The sequence below is a fragment of the Oncorhynchus kisutch genome, linkage group LG19 (genome assembly GCF_002021735.2).
Source record: "Oncorhynchus kisutch isolate 150728-3 linkage group LG19, Okis_V2, whole genome shotgun sequence".
Classification (NCBI taxonomy): domain Eukaryota; kingdom Metazoa; phylum Chordata; class Actinopteri; order Salmoniformes; family Salmonidae; genus Oncorhynchus; species Oncorhynchus kisutch.
In genome coordinates, this window is record NC_034192.2 from 21,332,011 (window position 1) to 21,355,791 (window position 23,781).

General features: G+C 42.9%; 1 protein-coding gene across 3 annotated transcripts in view; it reads left to right on the plus strand.

The window, feature by feature from the left end:
* Positions 1-23,781, plus strand: part of st6gal1 (ST6 beta-galactosamide alpha-2,6-sialyltranferase 1) — a 144,013-nt gene that overhangs the window by 61,163 nt on the left and 59,069 nt on the right. For all 3 annotated transcript variants that reach the window (XM_020509203.2, XM_020509202.2, XM_020509201.2), the window contains exon 6: positions 12,660-12,757. In XM_020509203.2, coding sequence (XP_020364792.1) covers positions 12,660-12,757 — 98 coding nt within the window. The remainder of the gene's footprint in view (positions 1-12,659; positions 12,758-23,781) is intronic.

The window sequence follows — 23,781 nt, forward strand, 5'->3', positions numbered from 1 at the left end:
ATTCCTGTGAGTGTCAACATATGGGGTTCAAAGATTTCCAGCCACACACTCTCGACACAATTTCCTACCATTTGGTGTAATATCATGTAAACCAAACACAAGCATCCTAAAAATATAAAATACAGCCTGTTCTTTAGACATCTTAATACTAAGAGCACAAAACAAAACTGAGGCCCACTATAATCTTAAGGTTGTGAGTATCACTGCATTGTAAGCTTTCTTTCAGACAATTTTTTTCAGAAATCTCTCAAGGTGTAAATCTCTCTTCAATGGTGAGAAATGGGTGGTGCAATGTAGGTCTGTCTGGCATGAAACTGCCTTTTTTTCCCCAACAGCTAATGTCCTGTATGTCCCATGCATATTAACAATCACACATTTGGATAAAATAATATGAATTCCCAATTTACAGAGAAGATCTCTTCCTGCCAAATTTGCAGGGCAACATGCAGAGGCAATACATTGATGTGTCCTGCACATATCAATTTTAACTGGCAGGGGCATTGTGAGTAACTCTTTCATAATTACTCCCAAGGCCCCCACAGTGCTGAATAGTTAATTTGACACGGGAGGATTGGACATAGTTTTAGAATTTATGACAGACATTGCAGTGCCAGTATCTACTAGAGAATTGATTGACTCAGCATTGACGAAGAGACAAACCATTGCCTCCTCACGGGAGCTTGAAAAATCTTTAAACACTGTCCAAGAGTGTCAACTGTCTCAACCTCGCGTCAGTCTGTGTGTGGGTTGTAGATGGTCGTTTTTGTTGTCGGTCCTGTTCTCCAGCCCGACCCCGGCCCGATCCAACAGCAAAATATCCATTCTTTCCACAATTAGAGCAGGCACAGTTCCTACGCTGTGGTTGCTGTTGTCCAGCCGGTCCGTCCGCACTGTCTCCCTCTACTTCTTCCTTTTCCTTTCTGTTCGTCGTTTTGAGGTCCTCCCTGAGCCTGCCACTGCTGGCCCGGTCCTTGAGAATGCTAGCTGGGCAGCTTGTAGTTTCACACCATCCCTTTTCATTCTCTGGTTTCATCTTTTCTTCTCGAGACAGTTGCTGCCTCTCAGCGTGTTTACAGTGTTCAATGACTGTTTGTAGGGTAGTAGTTTCCCAGCCAATGCAGGTTATCTTTAACATGAGGCAAAAGTCCATTTATCAGGACAGCCTTCAAGACGCTCTTGTAGTTATCGGTTGCTGGTCTGATGCCATATTATTTGTGGAAACAGTTCTCCAATCGATGCCTGTAGTCCTCCAGTGAAACTGTAGTCATTATAGGCGGGGGGGGGGGGTTGCTGGTGTATTGAATACAGGGGTATAATAGGGAGGTGAAAAGTCATTGTTGTCAGAGTAGAGTTCCACATATTAATGATAGTGTAACTTCGAAAACAAAACAACAAAAAAATTGACACACTAAGTATGATCCCCAATTAGAGGTAACGATTATCAGCTGCCTCCAAGTGGGAACCATACATACACACCAACATAGAAATATAATACCTAGAAACCCAACTAGTCAGGGCGTGACAATTGTTTCTCCTTCTTTTCTTATCATTCACTATTATTCCTTTAATTTTATTTTCTGCCCTTCTCTCTGATTCTCTTTCCCACTTCCTAAAATCATCCCAGTCTATTATACTTCCCTTGCCTTTCCTGGTTCTTCAAAGTCCTGTAACTTATTTCTACATTCTGCTAATAAAACTTCACTTAATGTGCCTTTTAAGGGAAAATCTGCTACCTTGTGCCAGAGCAGAACCTGTTCCAGAATGTCCCTGTGCCACTTCTCCACCATTACCTTCACCTGTCCGGTCAGTGGGTTGGGCAGTCGGTTCCCCCCTGGTGCTCTTGGCTCCCATTGAGAAAATCCATTTACACACACACACACTTAGAGAGAAACTAAAACAAACACACAAAACAAAACAGTATTTAGTTAGGAAAGTTTTTCCCTTTCTTAAAATTAATTATGGGTTAACTCAAAAGGGAGTGTTTCTTTGCCATCAAAAATATTTTTAATTTAGAATTCTGTACCCATACAGTATTTCCCCCTGTACAAAATGTTGTGTGTTTTATGCACGTAACCAATTACCAATTATTTCCCAAGTATATCCAATTCTCCAACGGCTCCATGGGTCAAACTGCGGCCTTCTAAAATAATATTTTCTTACTTCTATCTCAGGGACCCTGTCCTGGAATCATGTAGCTCATGCTTTTACATCTGACGATTGCAAACCATGGCATATCAATTAATATTAATTTAGTACCCGGGAATACCTCTGTTATAAAACAGAGTTGTCTTTGCTTCAACAAAGACCTAATGTGCAGAACGTTTCCCAGAACAGGATTTTCTATGATGTTTGAAAGAAAATCACCCTTCATTTATTTTGCCTGTTCGGGATGGTGTATCCGTCCACTGACACTCCCTGCCGGGTGCGAGAAGGGTCCCTTCTGCTCCTTTAAGTGGAGTGTGGGCTCCCTGAGACACGCCTAATGTAGCCACTGTGCACAGTTAACCTTGGGTGTCCCCTGGAATGATCAGCAAGCAGAGCTAGCAATCTCATCCTTGTCGCCAGGAGTTGTAGTGGAAATTCTAATCAGAAAGGAAGAGAGACTGCAGTTTCTTCAAAACAGCAACTTTTTATTATACGATTTGCAAATCTGGAGCTGAAAATCAATCAAAATATGCAAATGTAGGGGCCCAACAAACAAGAGTTGGGTCTCAGCTTGTATAATCTTAGTCTACTTGGCAGTTTACCAGCTGTGTGAGATCATGATGGGAACATAGTGTACAAACAAGTGAAACCGCCAGTTTTGTTACTCCTTTCTGCTGTCACTGGTGCTCATACTAGCCTCTTCTCTTTTCTCCACACAGCTTTTTCTGAAAGAAACAAATAGAACAGGTTGGACCAAAAACTGTGGTCACTCTCAGAAGCTCTTTGTCTTTGGCCACGTGGCCAAGTAATTTTTCCACCATAACAGTTGATGTTGAGATGTGTCTGTTACTTGAACTCTGTTAAGCATTTATTTGGGCTGCAATCTGAGGTGCAGTTAACTCTAATGAACTTATCCTCTGCAGCAGAGGTAACTCTGGGTCTTCCTTTCCTGTGATGGTCCTCATGAGAGCCAGTTTTATCATAGCGCTTGATGGTTTTTGCAATTGCACTTGAAGAAACTTTCAAAGTTCTTTAAATTTTCCGGATTGAATAACCTTCATGTCCTAATGTAATGATGGACTGTCGTTTCTCTTTGCTTATTTGAGCTGTTCTTGCCATAATTGTAACCAACCTCTTCCTCCTCTTCTGAGGAGGAGTAGTGAGAAGGATCGGAGGACCAATTTGCAGCGTGGTAAGTGTCCATAATGTTTATTTTAATACTGAACACTACGAAATACAAAACGATAAACGTGAAATGAACGACACAGTCACGTGTGGTACGAACACTAACACGGAAGACAAACACCCACAACTCAAAAGTGAAATCAGGCTACCTAAGTATGACTCTTAATCAGGGACAACGATTGACAGCTGCCTCTGAGAACCATACTAGGCCGAACACAGAAATCCCAAAATATAGAAAAACGAACATAGACAACACACCCAACTCACGCCCTGACCATACTAAAACAAAGCTATAATAACAGAAATAAGGTCAGAACGTGACAGTACCCCCCCCCCCCCCCCCCCCCCCAAAGGTGCGGACTCCGGCCGCAAAACCTAAACCTATAGGGGAGGGTCTGGGTGGGTGTCTGTCCGCGGTGGCGGCTCTGGCGCGGGACATGGACCCCACTCCACCATAGTCATTCTACGCCTTTCTATTCGCCTCCGTGGCCTCTTAAGAGCGGTGACCCTCACCGCCGACCTCTGACTGGGGACCCTCGCCACGGGTCCCGAATGGACGGGAGATTCTGGCAGCGCCGGACGGACAGGAGATTCCGGCAGCGCCGGAGTGAAGGACGACTCCAGCAGCGCTGGAGAGGAGGAAGGCTCTGGCAGTGCTGGACAGGTGGGAGCACCTGTAGGGAGGAGACAGCCTGGTGCGGGGGGCTGCCACCGGAGGGCTGGTACATAGAGGTGGCACCGGATAGACCGGACCGTGAAGGCGCACTGGAGCTCTTGAGCACCGAGCCTGCCCAACCTTACCTGGTTGAATACTCCCCGTAGCCAAGCCAGTGCGGCGAACCGGGGACACCATGCGTAAGGCTGGTGCCATGTACACCGATACGAGGCGCTGCAATGTACCGCACCGGGCTATGCACACGCACCGGGGACACCGTGCGCCTCACAGCATAACACGGTGCCCGCCCGGTCCCTCTCGCTCTCCGGTAAGCACGGAAAGTTGCCGCAGGTCTCCTACCTGACTGCGCCACACTCCCCGTGTGCCCCCTCCAATACATTTTTGGGGCTGCCTCTCGGGCTTCCAGCCGAGCTGCCGTGCTGCCTCCTCATAGCAGCCTTCAGCTCAGCCTTGGGGCGGCGATACTCTCCAGCTTGTGCCCAATGTCCCATGCCGTCCAGAATCTCCCATGTCCAGGAGACCTGCAATTCCGTCCGCTGCTGCTGCTGCCCGTTACCACGCTGCTTGGTCCTTTGGTGGTGGGTGTTTCTGTATCGAACCTCTTCCTCCTCTTCTGAGGAGGAGTATCGAGAAGGATCGGAGGACCAATTTGCAGCGTGGTAAGTGTCCTTAACCTCTTGAACCTCTGGGGGCAGTATTTCATTTTTGGATGAAAAACGTTCCCGTTTTAAACAAGATATTTTGTCACGAAAAGATGCTCGACTATGCATATAATTGACAGCTTTGTAAAGAAAACACTCTGACGTTTCCAAAACTGCAAAGATATTGTCTGTGAGTGCCACAGAACTAATGCTACAGGCGAAACCAAGATGAAATTTCATACAGGAAGTGAGCCAGATTTGAGGCGCTGTGTTCCAATGTCTCCTTATATGGCTGTGAATGCGCAAGGAATGAGCCTACACTTTCTGTCGTTTCCCCAAGGTGTTTGCAGCATTGTGACGTATTTGTAGGCATATCATTGGAAAATTGACCATAAGAGACTACATTTACCAGGTGTCGGCTCGGTGTCCTCCGTCGAAACTATTGCGTAATCTCCAGGTGCGTGCATCTTTCCATTTTGAACAGCGGAGAAACCAAACTGCCACGAGTGACTTATCATCGAATAGATGTGTGAAAAACACCTTTAGGATTGATTCTAAACAACGTTTGCCATGTTTCTGTCGATATTAAGGAGTTAATTTGGAAAAAGTTTGCGTTGTGATGACTGAATTTTCGGGGGGTTTTCTTAGCCAAACGTGATGAACAAAACGGAGCGATTTCTCCTACACAAATAATATTTTTGGAAAAACTGAACATTTGCTATCTAACTGAGAGTCTCCTCATTGAAAACATCCGAAGTTCTTCAAAGGTAAATTATTTTATTTTAATGCTTTTTGTTTTTGTGAAAATGTTGCCTGCTGAATGCTAGGCTTAATGCTATGCTAGCTATCAATACTTTTACACAAATGCTTGTGTAGCTATGGTTGATAAGCATTATTTGAAAATCTGAGAGGTTAACAAAAGGCTAAGCTTGTGAGCCAATATATTTATTTCATTTCATTTGCGATTTTCATGAATAGTTAACGTTGCGTTATGGTAATGAGCTTGAGGCTATAATTACGCTCCCGGATACAGGTTTTTTTCTTAGCCAAACGTGATGAACAAAACGGAGCGATTTCTCCTACTGTAACGGTTTTCTAGGTGTGAAGGAGAGTCGGACCAAAATGCAGAGTGTAGATTGAGATCCATGTTTAATGAACAAACGTAACACGAATCTAAATACAAAACCTACAAAACAATAAACGTAACGAAAACCTAAACAGCCTAATACTGGTGCGGAGAATCAGATAAGAAGGAGAATCGTTCGTCTTTACCGGAGATAAACAACGAATTACGCGCTCTCATCCACGCTCATGAAAACACTAAGCTGAAAACTTAAATTATTGTTAATCTAACTGCACTTTGCGATTTACAGTAACTATTACAGCAAAAACATGCCATGCGATTGGTTGAGGACGGCACTCCACATCAAAATATTTTTCCACTGGCACAGGTTTCATACATTCACATATAACGATTAAATATTCACTTACTTTTTGAAAATTGTCCTCTGATTTGTCATCCTAAGGGTCCCAGCTATAACATGTAGTGTCATTTGGTAGAACTGATTTAAGTTTCCCTGCATTAAAGTCTCCGGCCACTAGGAGTGCCGCCTCTGGGTGAGTGGTTCCATGTTTGCTTATTTCCTTATACAGCTGACTGAGTGCGTTCTTAGTGCCAGCATCTGTCTGTGGTGGTAAATAAACAGCCATGAAAAGTATAGCTGATACCTCTCTAGGCATGTAGTGTGGCCTGCAATTTATCACAATATACTCCTGTGCTTCCTGTTTTTTGCCGTAAAATATGGTTGCAGAAACATTATGTACAAAATAAGTTACAAATAACATGCAAAAAAACACAATAGCACAACTGCTGCCATTTCTTCTGGCGCCATTTTTTCGGACTTTGATTGGGAGTCCCATAGGGCGGGGGTAGGCCGTCATTGTAAATAATAATTTGTTCTTAAACTGACTTGCGTAGTTAAATAAAGGTTACATTGTTGCCAATACAATAATGCCGAAAATACTTCACAAACCTTAACATAAACCATTAGTCAAATTGACCCCAGAATTAGTATATAAACGTAATACCTTTAAAAGCCCAGTGCAGTCAAAAACGTGATTTCCCTATGTTTTATATACCGTGCCTTCGGAAAGTACCCCTTTACTTTTTCCACATTTTGTTGGTTTACAGTGTTATTCTAAAATATATATATTTAATTCCTCAATCTACACACAACCCCCCATAATGACAAAGCAAACCTTTAAAAAAAAAAGAAAAAAATGAAATAGTGACATTTACATAAGTATTCAGACACTTTATTCAGTACTTTGTTGAAGCACCTCTGGAAGCGATTGCAGCCTCGTGTCTTCTTGGGTATGACGTTACAAGCTTGGCAAACCTGTATTTGTGCAGTTTCTCCCATTCTTCTCTGCAGATCCTCTCAAGCTTTGTCAGGTTGGATGGGGAGCGTTGCTGCACGGCTATTTTCAGGTCTCTCCAGAGATGTTCGATTGGGCTCTGGCTGGGCCATTCAAGGACATTCAAAGACTTGTCCCAAAGCCTCTCCTGCATTGTCTTGGATGTGTGCTTAGAGTCGTTGTCCTGTTGGAGGGTGAACCTTCGCCCCAGTCTGAGGTCCTGAGCTCTCTGGAGCAGGTTTTCATCAAGGATCTCTCTACACTTTGCTCCATTCATCTTTCCCTCGGTCCTGACTAGACTCCCAGTCCCTGCTGCTGAAATACACCGCCACAGCATGATGCTGCCATCATGCTTCCCCGTAGGGATGGTGGTAGGTTTCCTCCAGACATGACGGTTGACATTTAGGCCAAAGACTTTCATCAGACCAGAGAATCTTGTTTCTTGTGGTCTGAGAGTCTTTAGGTGACTTTTGGCAAACTCCAAGCGGGCTGTCATGTGTCTTTGCTGAGGAGTGGCTTCCACCTGGCCACTAGGGAAAGGGGGATACCTAGTCAATTGTACAACTGAATGCTTTCAACTGAAGTGTGTGCCTTTCCAAATCATGTCCAATCAATTGAATTTACCACAGGTGGACTCTAATCAAGTTGTAGAAATATCTCAATGATGATCAATGGAAACAGAATTCACCTGAGCTCAATTTCGAGTCTCATAGCAAAGGGTCTGAATACGTATGTAAATAAGGTAATTCTGTTTTTTGTTTCTAAATAACCTTTTTTTGCTTTGCCATTATGGGGTTTTGTGTGTAAATTGCTGAGGAAAATGTTTTATTTACTACAATTTTGTAACAAGTCTAATGTAACAAAATGTGGAAAAAGTCATGTGTCTGAATACTTTACGAAGGCACCGTATATTTCCACACTGAGGCTGGAATAATACTGTAAAATTGTGAAAATGATGATAATGCCATTTAGTTTAAGAGCTGTTTAAAAATACCACCTGATATTTCAGCCTGTTTTTGTGGGATGGAGTATTGGCCTGCCTTGGAGACATCAGCAGACGGTAAATTATTTAGACTAATAAGAGAGTGTTCCAAACCTCTCTGCCAATAACAGCCAGTTTTCAGTTTTCCCCTCCCCACCCAGACCACTCCCAGACAGTCCTAGCTAAATTCTTACTTCAGAATAGTCTCTTTGCTAAGAAGATATTTGTTTTTCTTGACCATTTTAATTGAAAACAATCACAGTAAGGTATTTAATTGTTACCCAGAAATGATTTGATATTGAGATAAAAACAGCTGCAATGGACCTTTAAGTAATTGCTACTAATAATAATAGTAACGTTTACCTGCTGCATTCAAAGATAACCATCCTACAGTACTAGACCAATCTTCACTTGTGTCATGCTTGTTGTATTGAGTGATAAACATGGTAATGCATTCACCGATTGCACGTAAAGGAAGATACTTTTGTATATATATTGTATTTGCACACCCCTTCAAATGAATAGATTCGGCTATTTCAGCCACACCCATTGCTGACATGTGTATAAAATCGACCACACAGCTATGCAAGCTCCATATACAAACATTGGCAGTAGAATGGCCTTACTGAAGAGCTCAGTGACTTTCAACGTGGCACCGTCATAAGACTCCACCTTTCCAACAAGTCAGTTCGTCAAATTTCTGCCCTGCTAGAGCTGCCCGGTCAACCATAAGTGCTGTTAATGTGAAGTGAAAATGTCTAGGAGCAATAATGGCTCAATCGCAAAGTGGTAGGCCACAGAACGGGACCCCTTAGTGCTGAAGCGTGTAAAAAAAAAATCACCTGTCCTTGGGTGTAACACTCACTTCCGAATTCCAAACAACGACAGCACGAGAACTGTTTGTCGGGAGCTTCATGAAATGGGTTTCCATTGCCGAGCAGCTGCACACAAGCCGGAGTGATGCCCTTTCCTGTTTCAGCATGAAAATGCCCCCGTGCACAAAGCGAGGTCCATAGAGAAATGGTTTGACGAGATCAGTGTGGAAGAACTTTACTGGCATGCACAGAGCCCGAAACTCAACCCCATGAAAGACCTTTGGGATGAATTGAAAAGCTGACTGAGAGCCAGGCCTAATCGCCTTGTCCTTTCTGTCATCCTGTGAACCCCGTTCATTGCTGCTATTTTGTACATACCTTTTTGAATGTATCCTTAAGTATATTTTGTGGACATTCAAATTAAATCTTTTTTTGAAAGTACTATATACTTAAAGGAAAGTTTATTTTTAATTTTTTGCCAAATCTCTGTTTGATTTTAATGTCATACTATAGAAGTGCTCAGACATGTTTCTTTGTGTGATTTCACTTGGTGAAGGTTAGGGTTAAGTTTAGGAGTTAGGTTAAGGTTAGAGGAAGGCTTAGCTAAACGGGTTAGCTAACATGCTAAGTAGTTGCAAACTAAACAAAAAACAGTAAGTAGTAAAAAAGTTGCTAATTATCTAAAAGGCTAAAGTTGTCTGTGATAAGATTCCAACTTGCAAGCTTTGGATTGCACCCACCCACCCCAACCAACCACCCTACTTTAGTTGTTGCCTTAATTAGCCAAACTAATTTGAATGTCTAAGATTTACATTTACTATTTTATATCTAGTCTATCACCTCAAGCTTGTTCTGCAGTATGTGGGCACACATAACACATAAACAAAGTCTTGAAAAACACCAATACATCCTTTTATTTAGATGTTGTCATGACTGCATGGCCAGACACCAACACCATCATTAAGTTTGCCGATGATGCAACAGTGATCACCGACAAGACTGCCAATAGGGAGGTGGTGAGAGACCTCTCCCTGAATCATATTTTTTTGTTTATTTAACTAGGCAAGTATGTTACCAACAAATTTGTATTTTCAATGACAGCCTAGGAACAGTGGGTTAACTGGCTTGTTCAGGGGCAAAATGACAGATTTTTACCTTGTCAGCTCAGGGATTCAATCTTGCAACCTTTCGGTTACTAGTCCAACGCTCTAACCACTAGGCTACCTGCTTCCCCAATGTGATCAAGACAAAGGAGATGATTGTGGACTACAGGAAAACGAGGACCGATCACTCCCCCATTGTCAATCAGTAGAGTTTAACAACGGATGTAGGCTCCATTACAAGTGTGTACGCACTCTCAACCATTGTGATATAATTAATTGGCACAACCATTGTTGACAAATGTATTGCATATCTGTTGTTCCACCCGAGTGTAGACGAAGCCAGTTAATGCTCCAATTCATGTCAGTCACACTAAATTTAGATATTAACTTGAGTGATCTTAATTTTACTCAACACGAAGTCATACAGTGCCTTAAGCCAGCACTTTTTCTTGGTCCTCCCTGCTGGGGTCAGGGGGCTTCACGTTCTAGAATCGAGGACAAATGGAATGGAATATTAACTAAGTATGCATAATGTATAAAGATATCCACATAGTAAATTAATTGGCCACATTTATGAATGAAAATTTAATTTGAATGAAATATTTACCACCATTGTCTATACGGCACCCACAGTAATGGTGGGCAATAACAGATATGGAAATCATCTGTAAATGAATGAGACCAGGTGTGCCTCGTCTGATTGCTGATACTATCTTTGTATATTTTCTTTTGAAATCTGCCACTGAACCACACACTTCTATCTAGTGAGAGCGAGAACACAACATTGCATCGTTAATTAGCTGGTTGTCCCATTGAAGTCAACATTACTTTCATGGGAGACCTTTTAGTATGGATAAAGGCTTGAAAGCAGGTAGATAGACAAAAGAGTGACACCACCACAGCTGCATGAATGTGTGTTCTCTCCATATGTTCATTTATCAATTTCCAAGCTCAACTAACTAGACAGAACAGTGTTCAGGCTACATTGTTGTCATTCAGTAAAGGTGTAGCTAGCTACTGTAACATTACTGTACTAGCTTACTGCAGCTTGTAGACTACAACCAAGCTAGATAACTACAAACAAACAATCCATTTCATCAACAGGCTTTTTATTGGGAGAGTGACACATTTTTTGTGGTTTTGGCTATCAGCTTTAATTCGAAGGTATTTTCATCCATATCGGGTGAACCATTTAGAAATTACAACAGTTTTTGAACATAGCCTACCCATTTTAGGGGACGAAAAGTATTGGGACAAATTCACTTGTGTATTAAATATCCGGAAACAACTTTATTGACCTCTGAATAGATCTAGTTCTAATCTTCAACAAAACCCAAGTCAGTAATTGAGGAAGTCATTATATATGCGCGCATGTCTGTAAGTCAATCAATCAAATGTATTTATATAGCCCTTTTTACATCAACAGATGTCACAAAGTGCTATACAGAAAGCCTAAAACAGCAAGCAATGCAGATGTAGAAGCACTGTGGCTAGGAAAAACTCCCTGGAAAGGCAGGAACCTAAGAAGAAGTCACTTTGGATAAAAGTGTCATATATGATTATATATTTCATTCTTTAGAGTCTAAGACGTTGGGGGAGGTGGGTTGCTAAGCTGACATATGGAATTGTTTTAAGATGGTCATACTATGTATCATTTAGCTATTTGATTTGGAATTTTAGGTATCAACAAAAATATATAAATACATGATTTGATAAAATATAGATTTTGGCCTTTACTATTAAAACCAATATAAACGCATTGAATAATACATGCATAAATGGGAAAACAGACAGTAAAATAAGAAATCATAAGAAACAAGGTTTTTGAAGTATCTGTCCTAAAATCTAGGAGATAAAAGAAAGCTCAGGAAACCTGTTTTGTCATTATGGGGTATTGTGTGTAGATATGAGGGGGAAAAAAACAATTTAATCCATTTTAGTATAGGGCTGTTACATAACAAAATGTGGGAAAGGTCAAGGGTCTGAATACTTTCTGAAGGCACTGTATATGTATTTGACACATATTTAATGTCAGTGAGTCCAGTGACACTTGTGGGGGTTATAGAGCAAAACCGAGTTTTGTAGGTCAAACCGTTTGGACACTACAATCATTTTTGTGACCGATTTCTGTGATGTTCTGACCAACACCGCTCTAGCTCTGTCACCGTCCACCACAGATGTGGAAGTACAACACTGGTGGATGCGGTGGACTGAGACGCATCCAAAGTGTCCCATTTGGCTCAGTTGGTAGAGTATGGTGCTTGCAATGCCACGGTTGTTGGTTTGATTCCCATGGGGGACAGTGTGAAAAAAGTATGAAAATGTATGCACTCACTACTGTAAATCAGTATGGACAACAGTGTCTACTGAAATGTAATGCAAAAAAACCTGATATCTCTAGCTTGAACTGACACATTTTGACGGGGCGTCAATCGACTCTAGGGGGTTAATTAAGAAATAAGGCCCAAGGGGGTGTGGTATATTGGTCATTATAAACACAATACAATATACAACCATACACTCCACCTGAATCTAAATACAGATTCGGATGCAAAACTGAAATATGTGGGCATCTCAGAAATGCATTCAAAAAAGCTTATAAGCCCACTTTAGTACAGCATCTGTAGCTTCAAGGATTCCAAATGAATGATGTATATATAAATACTGTACTTATTTATCATTGTCCAACCACAGACTCCCATGATGCAGTGCTGCGGTTCAACGCAGCGCCCACCGTGGGGTACGAGAAAGACGTCGGCTCCAAGACCACCGTCCGCCTCCTTAACTCCCAGGTAACACACACACACGCCTAGTATCTACGTTTAACCACACACCTACACCACCTAATTTTTTTTATATATATTTTTTATTTCCCCTTTATTTAACCAGGTAGGCTAGTTGAGAACAAGTTCTCATTTGCAACTGCGACCTGGCCAAGATAAAGCATAGCAGTGTGAACAGACAACACAGAGTTACACATGGAGTAAACAATTAACAAGTCAATAACACAGTAGAAAAAAAAGGGGAGTCTATATACATTGTGTGCAAAAGGCATGAGGTGGGAGGCGAATAATTAAAATTTTGCAGATTAATAACACTGGAGTGATAAATGATCAGATGGTAATGCACAGGTAGAGATATTGGTGTGCAAAAGAGCAGAAAAGTAAATAAATAAAAACAGTATGCGGATGAGGTAGGTAAAAATGGGTGGGCTATTTACCGATAGACTATGTACAGCTGCAGCGATCGGTTAACTGCTCAGATAGCAGATGTTTGAAGTTGGTGAGGGAGATAAAAGTCTCCAACTTCAGCGATTTTTTTTTTGCAATTCGTTCCAGTCACAGGCAGCAGAGAACTGGAACGAAATGAGGTGTTGGCTTTAGCGATGATCAGTGAGATACACCTGCTGGAGCGCGTGCTATGGATGGGTGTTGCCATCGTGACCAGTGAACTGAGATAAGGCGGAGCTTTACCTAGCATGGACTTGTAGATGACCTGGAGCCAGTGGGTCTGGCGACGAATATGTAGCGAGGGCCAGCCGACTAGAGCATACAAGTCGCATTGGTGGGTGGTATAAGGTGCTTTAGTGACAAAACGGATGGCACTGTGATAAACTGCATCCAGTTTGCTGAGTAGAGTGTTGGAAGCAATTTTGTAGATGACATCGCCGAAGTCGAGGATCGGTAGGATAGTCAGTTTTACTAGGGTAAGTTTGGAGGCGTGAGTGAAGGAGGCTTTGTTGCAGAATAGAAAGCCAACTCTTGATTTGATTTTCGATTGGAGATGTTTGATATGAGTCTGGAAGAAGAGTTTACAGTCTAGCCAGACACCTAGGTACTTATAGATGTCCACATATTCAAGGTCGGAACCATCCAGGGTGGTGATGCTGGTCAGGCATGCGGGTGCAGGCAGCGAACGGTTGAAAAGCATGCATTTGGTTTTACTAGCGTTTAAGAGCAGTTGGAGGCCACGGAAGGAGTGTTGTATGGCATTGAAGCTCGTTTGGAGGTTAGATAGCACAGTGTCCAAGGACGGGCCGGAAGTATATAGAATGGTGTCGTCTGCGTAGAGGTGGATCAGGGAATCGCCCGCAGCAAGAGCAACATCCTTGATATATACAGAGAAAAGAGTCGGCCCGAGGATTGAACCCTGTGGCACCCCCATAGAGACTGCCAGAGGACCGGACAGCATGCCCTCCGATTTGACACACTGAACTCTGTCTGCAAAGTAATTGGTGAACCAGGCAAGGCAGTCATCCGAAAAACCGAGGCTACTGAGTCTGCCGATAAGAATATGGTGATTGACAGAGTCGAAAGCCTTGGCAAGGTCGATGAAGATGGCTGCACAGTACTGGCTTTTATCGATGGCGGTTATGATATCGTTTAGTACCTTGAGCGTGGCTGAGGTGCACCCATGGCCGGCTCGGAAACCAGATTGCACAGCGGAGAAGGTACGGTGGGATTCGAGATGGTCAGTGACCTGTTTGTTGACTTGGCTTTCGAAGACCTTAGATAGGCAGGGCAGGATGGATATAGGTCTGTAACAGTTTGGGTCCAGGGTGTCTCCCCCTTTGAAGAGGGGGATGACTGCGGCAGCTTTCCAATCCTTGGGGATCTCAGACGATATGAAAGAGAGGTTGAACAGGCTGGTAATAGGGGTTGCGACAATGGCGGAGGATAGTTTCAGAAATAGAGGGTCCAGATTGTCAAGCCCAGCTGATTTGTACGGGTCCAGGTTTTGCAGCTCTTTCAGAACATCTGCTATCTGGATTTGGGTAAAGGAGAACCTGGATAGGCTTGGGCGAGTAGCTGCGGGGGGGGCGGAGCTGTTGGCCGAGGTTGGAGTAGCCAGGCGGAAGGCATGGCCAGCTGTTGAGAAATGCTTGTTGAAGTTTTCGATAATCATGGATTTATCGGTGGTGACCGTGTTACCTAGCCTCAGTGCAGTGGGCAGCTGGGAGGAGGTGCTCTTGTTCTCCATGGACTTCAGTGTCCCAGAACCTTTTGGAGTTGGAGCTACAGGGTGCAAACTTCTGCCTGAAGAAGCTGGCCTTAGCTTTCCTGACTGACTGCGTGTATTGGTTCCTGACTTCCCTGAACAGTTGCATATCGCGGGGACTATTCGATGCTATTGCAGCCCGCCACAGGATAAATTTGTGCTGCATTTTTTGAACGGAGCATGCTTATCTAAAATGGTGAGGAAGTTACTTTTAAAGAATGACCAGGCATCCTCAACTGACGGGATGAGGTCAATGTCCTTCCAGGATACCCGGGCCAGGTCGATTTAGAAAGGCCTGCTCACAGAAGTGTTTTGGGGAGCGTTTGACAGTGATGAGGGGTGGTCGTTTGACTGCGGCTCCGTAGCGGATACAGGCAATGAGGCAGTGATCGCTGAGATCCTGGTTGAAGACAGCGGAGGTGTATTTGGAGTCGACTTAAAACAATCAAGGCAAACAGCTGCAATTCGATTTCTACTGAACTGAGTCATGGCGCTGGAGGGAATAGCAGCCATTTTACGGGCTCCTAACAAATTGTGCTATTTTGTGTTTTTTTTTTACACAATATTTCCGCCATCGTTTCCTATGGCCGAAAAGAGCTTCTGGACATCAGAACAGCGATCATTAACCTCAATTTGGATGATGATTTCTACTTCAATGAGTCAGAGGAGAATGACATACCGCTCATCCTCGACCAGGCCCAAATCCCAGACACTGGAAAAAGGAAGAGGCGCCGTTATAGAGGACCGCGTGTGCGATACCTGATGAGACTATGTCTGAAAGTGAATAAACTGCCTCGACCCTCGTGCAATTACTGGAGAATTAACTGGACAAGCTCCATTGGAGACTATGCTATCAACGTGATCTGAAGAACTATAATATCCTATGTTTCTAAAACAGATTACCAGGGCGTGTACTTAGAGCATGCATGCACTCTCCCTGACCCAGTCTGTAATACCTACATGTTTCAAGCAGACCACCATAGTCCCTGTGCCAAAGAATGCCAAGGTAACCTGTCTGAATGACTATTGCTACATAGCACTCACATCTGTAGCCATGAAATGCTTTGAAAGGCTGGTCATAGCTCACAACACCATCATCCCAGACATCCTGGACCCACTCCCAATTTGCATACCTCCCAAACAGATCCACAGATGACACAATCACTAATGCACTCCACACTGCCCTTTCCCACCTGGACAAAAGGAACACCTACGCGAGAATGCTTTTCATTGACTACAGCTCAACATTCAACACCATAGTCCTCTAGCCCCCTACTGTACTCCCTGTTCATCCATGACTGTGTGGCCACACACGATTCCAACACCATCATTAAGTTTGTCCATGACACAATGGGGGTATGCATGATCACGGACGATGATGAGACAGCCTATAGGGAGGAGATCAGAGACCTGGCAGTGGTGCCGGGACAATAACCTCTTCCTCAATGTCAGAAAGACAAAGGAGCTGATCGTGGACTACAGGAAAGCGAGGGTTGAGCATGCCCCCATTTAGAGTTGGAGTCATTAAAACTCCACAAATTTCTTGTCAAACTATAGTTTTGGCAAGTCGGTTAGGACATCTACTTTGTGCATGACACAAGTAATTTTTCCATCGATTGTTTACAGACAGATTATTTCACTTATAATTCACTGTATTACAATTCCAGTGGGTCAGAAGTTTACATACAATAAGTTGACTGTGCATTTAAACAGCTTGGAAAATTCCAGAAAATTATGTCATGGCTTCTGATAGGCTAATTAACATCATTTGAGTCAATTGGAGGTGTACCTGTGGAGATATTTCAAGGCCAACCTTCAAACTCAGTGCCTCTTTGCTTGATATCATCGTAAAATTAAAAGATATCAGCCAAGACCTCAGAAAAGAATTGTAGACCTCCACAAGTCTGGTTCATCCTTGGGAGCAATTTCCAAACGCCTGAAGGTACTACGTTCATCTGTACAAACAATAGTTTGCAAGTATAAACACCATAGGACCACGCAGCCGCCATACCGCTCAGGAAGGAGACTCATTCTGTCTCCTAGAGATAGATTAACGTACTTTGGTGCGAAAAGTGCAAATTATTCCCAGAACAACAGCAAAGGACCTTGCGAAGATGCTAGAGGAAACAGGTACAAAAGTATCTATATCCACGTTTAAACGAGTCCTATATCGACATAACCTGAAAATCCTCTCAGCAAGGAAGAAGCCACTGCTCCAAAACCGCCATAAAAAAGCCAGAATACAGTTTGCAACTGCACATGGGGACAAAGATCGTACTTTTTGAGAAATGTCCTCTCAAAAATAGAACTGTTTGGCCACAATGAACATTGTTATTTTTGGAGGAAAAAGGGGGATGCTTGCAAGCCAAAGAACACCATTCCAACCATGAAGCACGGGTGTGGCAGCATCATGTTGTGGGGGTGCTTTGCTGCAGGAGGGACTGGTGCACTTCACAAAATAGATGGCATAATGAGGACGGAAAATTATGTGCATATATTGAAGCAACATCTCAAGACATCAGTCAGGAAGTTAAAGCTTGGTTCCAAATGGGTCTTCTAAATCGACAATAACCCCAAGAATACTTCCAAAGTTGTGGCAAAATTGCTTAAGGACAACAAAGTCAATGTGTTGGAGTGGCCATCACAAACCCCTGACCTCAATCCTATAGAAAATTTGTGGGCAGAACTGAAAAAGCGTGTGCGAGCAAGGAGGCCTACAAACCTGATTCCGTTCCACCAGCTCTGTCAGAAGGAATGGGCCAAAATTCATCCAACTTGTTGTGGGAAGCTTGTGGAAGGCTACCCAAAACGTTTGACCCAAGTTAAACAATTTAAAAGGCAATGCTACCAAATGCTAATTAAGTGCATGTAAACATCTGACCCACTGGGAATATGATGAAATAAATAAAAGCTGAAATAAATCACTCTACTATTATTCTGACATTTAACTTTCTTAAAATAAAGTGGTTATCCTAACTGACCTAAGACAGGGAATTTTTACTAGGATTAAATGTCAGAAATTGTGAAAAACTGAGTTTAAATGTATTTGGTTAAGGTGTGTGTAAACTTCCGAATTCAACTGTATATCGACGGGGCTGTAGTGGAGCGGGTTGACAGCTTCAAGTTCCTCGGTGTCCACATCACTAAGGACCTATCATGGTCCAAACACACCAACACAGTATTGAATGCAACAACAATTCCTCTTTCCCCTGAGTAGGCTGAAAGGATTTGTCATGAGCCCTCAGATCCTCGAAAGTTCCACAGCTGAACCATTGAAAGCATCTTGACTGGCTGCACCACCGCTTGGTATGGCAACTGTTTGGCTGTAAGGCGCTACAGAGGGTAATTCGTACAACCCTGTACGTCACTGGGGCCAAGCTCCCTGCCCTCCAGGACCTCTATACCAGGCGGTGTAATAAAAGGCCCTAAAAATTGTCAAAGACTCCAGCCACCCAAGTCATACACTGTTCTCTCTGCTACTGCACATTTGGCAATACCTCAGCGCCAAGTCTGGGACCAAAAGGCTCCTGAACAGCTTCCACCCCCAAGCCATAAGACTGCTGAACAGTTAATCAAGTGGCTACCCTGACTATTTGCACTGACTCTCTAGCACCGGCTCTATGCACACTCACTGGACTCTATCCACACACTCAGACATGCTACATTGTCACACCATAACACACATACTCACACACACAAAACACACAACTTGTACTTACTTTTTAACTTTGCATTGTTGGGAAATGGCTCATAAGTAAGCATTTCATGGTAAAGTCTACACCTGTTCTATTTGGCGCATGTAACAAATAACATGTTATTTGATTAGTTCACTCAACTTTGGGGTAGAAAGGTTTTGCTAACTTTAGGGATGTGCATCTTTCCCTTTCATATGTATCTATCTAGATACATGCCCTCCTATACAGCAATGATACATTTTAGTTTGAACTTTGAATTTAAGACTTTAAGTACTTTTTAATGCTACTTGCAATGCAATTTTGAGGTCTGCGCACGTCACAAACCTAGAGAGGTCATCCATAGTGTCATTAAATGTGAAGACTGTTATTTTAACAAATCAATGCTCTGTGTTTAACTATTATTATGTGATTAAATTAATCATGTAAACTTTAATTAACTAGGAAGTTGGGGCACCACAGACAAATATTTATAGAGTCTCTATTTCCCGAATCGACTCTTCGGATATTTTCATATCTTATCTTAGTCTTCCATGAATGATTATTAATTGTTACCTCATTAGTCTCATTCCATATGTTGTACAATTATTGGTTATCTGCACAAACCCTAGTTTCCGTAATGAATCAGCATATTCAAATGTATTAACTAACTAAATAATCACAGAAATACATAAAACAAACATTAGATGTTGGTTACTAACAATGATAGGAAAGTCCCTTAGTCAGATATGATGGCTTTTCCAGCCGTGTAGCAAATTCTCCACATGGTATGGTCTTTGTCCTTTGGTAGAGCTGTAGTGCCAATTATTTCTACATGTCGCATCAGGAGTGGGTTTTATACTCTGTCGAAGGGGCGGTTCTATGACGCCTAATGTGATGTCTGAGCTCACGGGGGTGTGGCCACTGACTAGTTAATCTTTACATGAAAATCCATGCTCTCATTTAGAAGGTTAATATCACTTTACATCTTTTCACAAATACGTTTCACAATATTTAGATGTAAACCTGACAGCTAGGAAATGTACACTTTAAGCGATACAGTTATGTGAGTTTCCTGTCCTTCATGAGATCACCAAATGAAACACACTCTTCATAACTGTGCCTTAAGTGTCTACGGACCATTCCCACATTCTCAAAAGTAAAAATATAGTTTAATTCTCCCATTTTGGGGATTAGGAGTTTGGCCAAGAGAGGTGCTTTGTTCTCTTAGACTCTCTCAATACGGCATTGCAGTTTCTACCAGGTATTTATGACCTGTCGAAGCACAAACCGACCCCCACAGAGCCCCAGGACAGCAACACAATTAGACCCAACCAAATCAAAAAGATAATTACTTGACACATTGGAAAGAATTAACAAAAAACAGAGCAAACTAGAATGCTATTTGACCCTAAACAGAGATTACACTGTGGCAGAATACCTGACCACTGTGACTGACCCAAAATGAAGGAAAGCTTTGACTATGTACAGACTCAGTGAGCATAGCCTTGCTATTGAGAAAGGCCACCGTAGGCAGACCTGACTCTCAAGAGAAGACAGGCTATGTGCACACTGCCCACAAAATTAGGTGGAAACTGAGCTGCACTTCCTAACCTCCTGCCAAATATATGACCATATTAGAAACACATATTTCGCTCAGATTACACAGATCCACAAAGATTTAGAAAACAAACCCAATGTTGATAAACTCTCATATCTACTGGGTGAAATACCAGTGTGACATCACAGTAGCAAGATTTGTGACCTGTTGCCACAAGAAAAGGGCAACCAGTGAAGAACAAACACCATTGTAAATACAACACATATTTACGTTTATTTATTTTCCCTTTGCACATCGTTACAACACTGTATATATACATAATATGACATTTGTAATGTCTTCATTCTTCTGTGAGTGTAATGTTTATTGTTTATTTCACTTTTGTATATTATCTACTTCACTTGCTTTGGCAATATTAACCTGTTTCCCATGCCAATAAAGCCCCTTGAAGTGAATTGAGAGAGGGGGGGGCTATGATCCTCCCCTTAGGGCACGTCATGACAATAGCTAACATACAGTGCCTTCGGAAAGTATTCAGACCACTTGACTTTTTCCACATTTTGTTACGTGACAGCCTTATTCTAAAATGGATTAAATAAATAAAAATCCTCATCAATCTACGAACAATACCTCACAATGACAAAATGAGAAAAAAAAAATGAAATCGAAATTGAGCTCAGGTGCATCCTGTTTCCATTGATCATCCTTGAGATGTTTCTACAACTTGATTGGAGTCCACCTGTGGAAAATTCAATTGATTGGACATAATTTGGACGGGCACACACCTGTCTATAAGGTCCCACAGCTGACGGTGCAAATCAGAGCAAAAACCAAGCCATGGGCCGGCAGGTGGTCGGATGGTCGGTTAGATGGTCGGTCCAGTAACCGAAAGGTTGCTAAACTGAGCAAAAAAAGAAACAACCCTTTTTCAGGACCCTGTCTTTTATTTATTTTTATTTTACCTTTATTTAACTAGGCAAGTCAGTTAAGAACAAATTCTTATTTTCAATGATGGCCTAGGAACAGTGGACTAACTGCCTTGTTCAGGGGCAGAATGACAGATTTTTACCTTGTCAGCATGGTGATTTGATTTAGCAACCTTTCAGTTACCAGTCCAATGCTCTAACCACTACGCTACCTGCCGTCTTTCAAAGATAACTCGTAAAAATCCAAATAACTTCACAAATCTTCATTGTAAAGGGTTTAACACTGTTTCCCATGCTTTTGCCATGAACCATAAACAATTAATGAACATGCACCTGTTGAACGGTCGTTATTAAGACACGAACAACTTACAAACAGTAGGCTGTTAAGGTCACAGTTATGAAAACTTAGGATACTAAAGAGGCCTTTCTACTGGCTCTGAAACACAAAAAGAAAGATGCCCAGGATCCCTACTCATCTGCGTGAACGTGCCTTAGGCATGCTAAAAGGAGGCATGAGGACTGCAGATGTGGCCAGGGAAACAAATTGCATTGTCCGTACTGTGAGATGCCTAAGACAGTGCTACAGGGAGGCAGGATGGACAGCTGATCATCCTCGCAGTGGCAGACCACGTGTAACAATGCACAGGATCGGTGCATCACACCTGCGGGACAGGTACAGGATGGCAACAACAACTGCCCGAGTTACACCAGGAACGCACAATCCCTCCATTAGTGGTCAGACTGTCCTCAATAGGCTGAGAGAGGCTGGACTGAGAGCTTTTAGGCCTGTTGTAAAGCAGACATCACCGGCAACAACGTCATCTGTGGACACAAACTCACCGTCACTGGACCAGACATAACTGGCAAAAAGTGCTCTTCACTGACGAGTGGCGGTTTTGTCTCAACTGGGGTGATGGTCGAATTCGCGCTTTTCGTCGAAAGAGTAAGCATTTCACAGAGGCCTGTACTCTGGAGCAGGATCGATTTGTAGATGGAGGGTCTGTCATGGTCTGGGGTGTGTCACAGCATCATCGGACTGAGCTTGTTGTCATTGCAGGCAATCTCAACGCCATGCATTACAGGGAAGACATCCTCCTCCCAAATGCGGTACCCTTCCTGCAGGCTCATCCTGACATGACCCTCCAGCATGACAATGCCACCAGCCATACTGCTCGTTCTGTGCGTGATTTCCTGCAAGACAGGAATGTCAGTGTTCTGCCATGGCCAGCGAAGATCCCGGATCTCAATTCCATTGAGCACGTCTGGGACCTGCTGGATCGGAGTATGAGGGCTAGGGCCATTCCCACCAGAAATTTCCGGGAACTTGCAGGTGCCTTGGTGGAAGAGTGGGGTAACATCTCACAGCATGAACTGGCAAATCTGGTGCAGTCCATGAGGAGGAGATGCACTGCAGTACTTAATGCAGCTGGTGGCCGCACCAGATACTGACTGTTACTTTTGATTTTGACCCCCACTTTGGTCAGGGACACATTATTCCATTTCTGTTAGTCTGTGGAACTTGTTGTTGAATCTTGTTATGTTCTTACAAATATATACACATGTTAAGTTTGCTGAAAATAAATGCAGTTGACAGTGAGAGGACTTTTTCTTTTTTTGCTGAGTTTAGTTCAAATCCCAGAGCTGACAAGGTAAAAATGCAGTTAACCCACTGTTCCCATGCCGTCATTGTAAATAAGAATTTGTTTTTAACTGACTTGCCTAGTTAAATAAAGGGTAAATAAAAAATCATATGAGTTAGAAGGAATTGTCCATAGAGCTCAGAGGCAGGATCGTGTCGAGACACAGATCTGGGGAAAGGATCCAAAACATTTATACAACATTGAAGGTCCCCAAAAACACAGTTACTTCCATAATTTTTCAATGGAATAAGTTTGTAACCACCAAGACTCATCCTAGAGCTGGCCGCCTGGTAGAAGGGCATAGGTCAGGGAGGTGACCAAGAACCCGATGTTCACCCTAAAAGGTTCTCCCATCTCCATTCCAGAAGAACAACCATCTCTGCAGCACTCCACCAATTGGGCCTTTACAGTAGAGTGGCCAGACGGAAGCCACTCCTCAGTAAAAGGCACATGACAGCCCGCATGGAGTTTCCCAAAAGGCACCTAAAACTAAATTATTTGGCCTGAATGCCAAGCCTCACTTCTGGAGGAAACCTGTTATCACCCCTACGTGAAGCATGGTGGTGGCAGCATCATGCTGTGGGAATGTTTTTCAGTGGCAGGAACTGGGAGTCTAGTCAGGATCAAGGCAAAGATGAATGGAGCAAAGTACATTGAGATCCTTGATGAAAACCTGCTCCAGAGTGCTCAAGACCTTAGACTGAGGTGAAGGTTCACCTTCCAACAGAACAACGACCCTAAGCACACAGCCAAGACAATGTAGGAGTGGCTTCGGGACACGTCTCTGAATGTCTAGTTGCCCAGCTAGATCCAGGACTTGCACCCGATCGAACATCTCTGGAGAGACCTGAAAATAGCTGTGCAGCAACGCTCCCCATCCAACCTGACAGAGCTTGAGAGGATCTACAGAGAAGAATGGGAGAAACTACCGAAATACCGGTGTCAAATGTGTAGGGTCATACCCAAGAATTCTCAAGGCAGTATTCGCTGCCAAAGGTGCTTCAGCAAAGTACTTAGTAA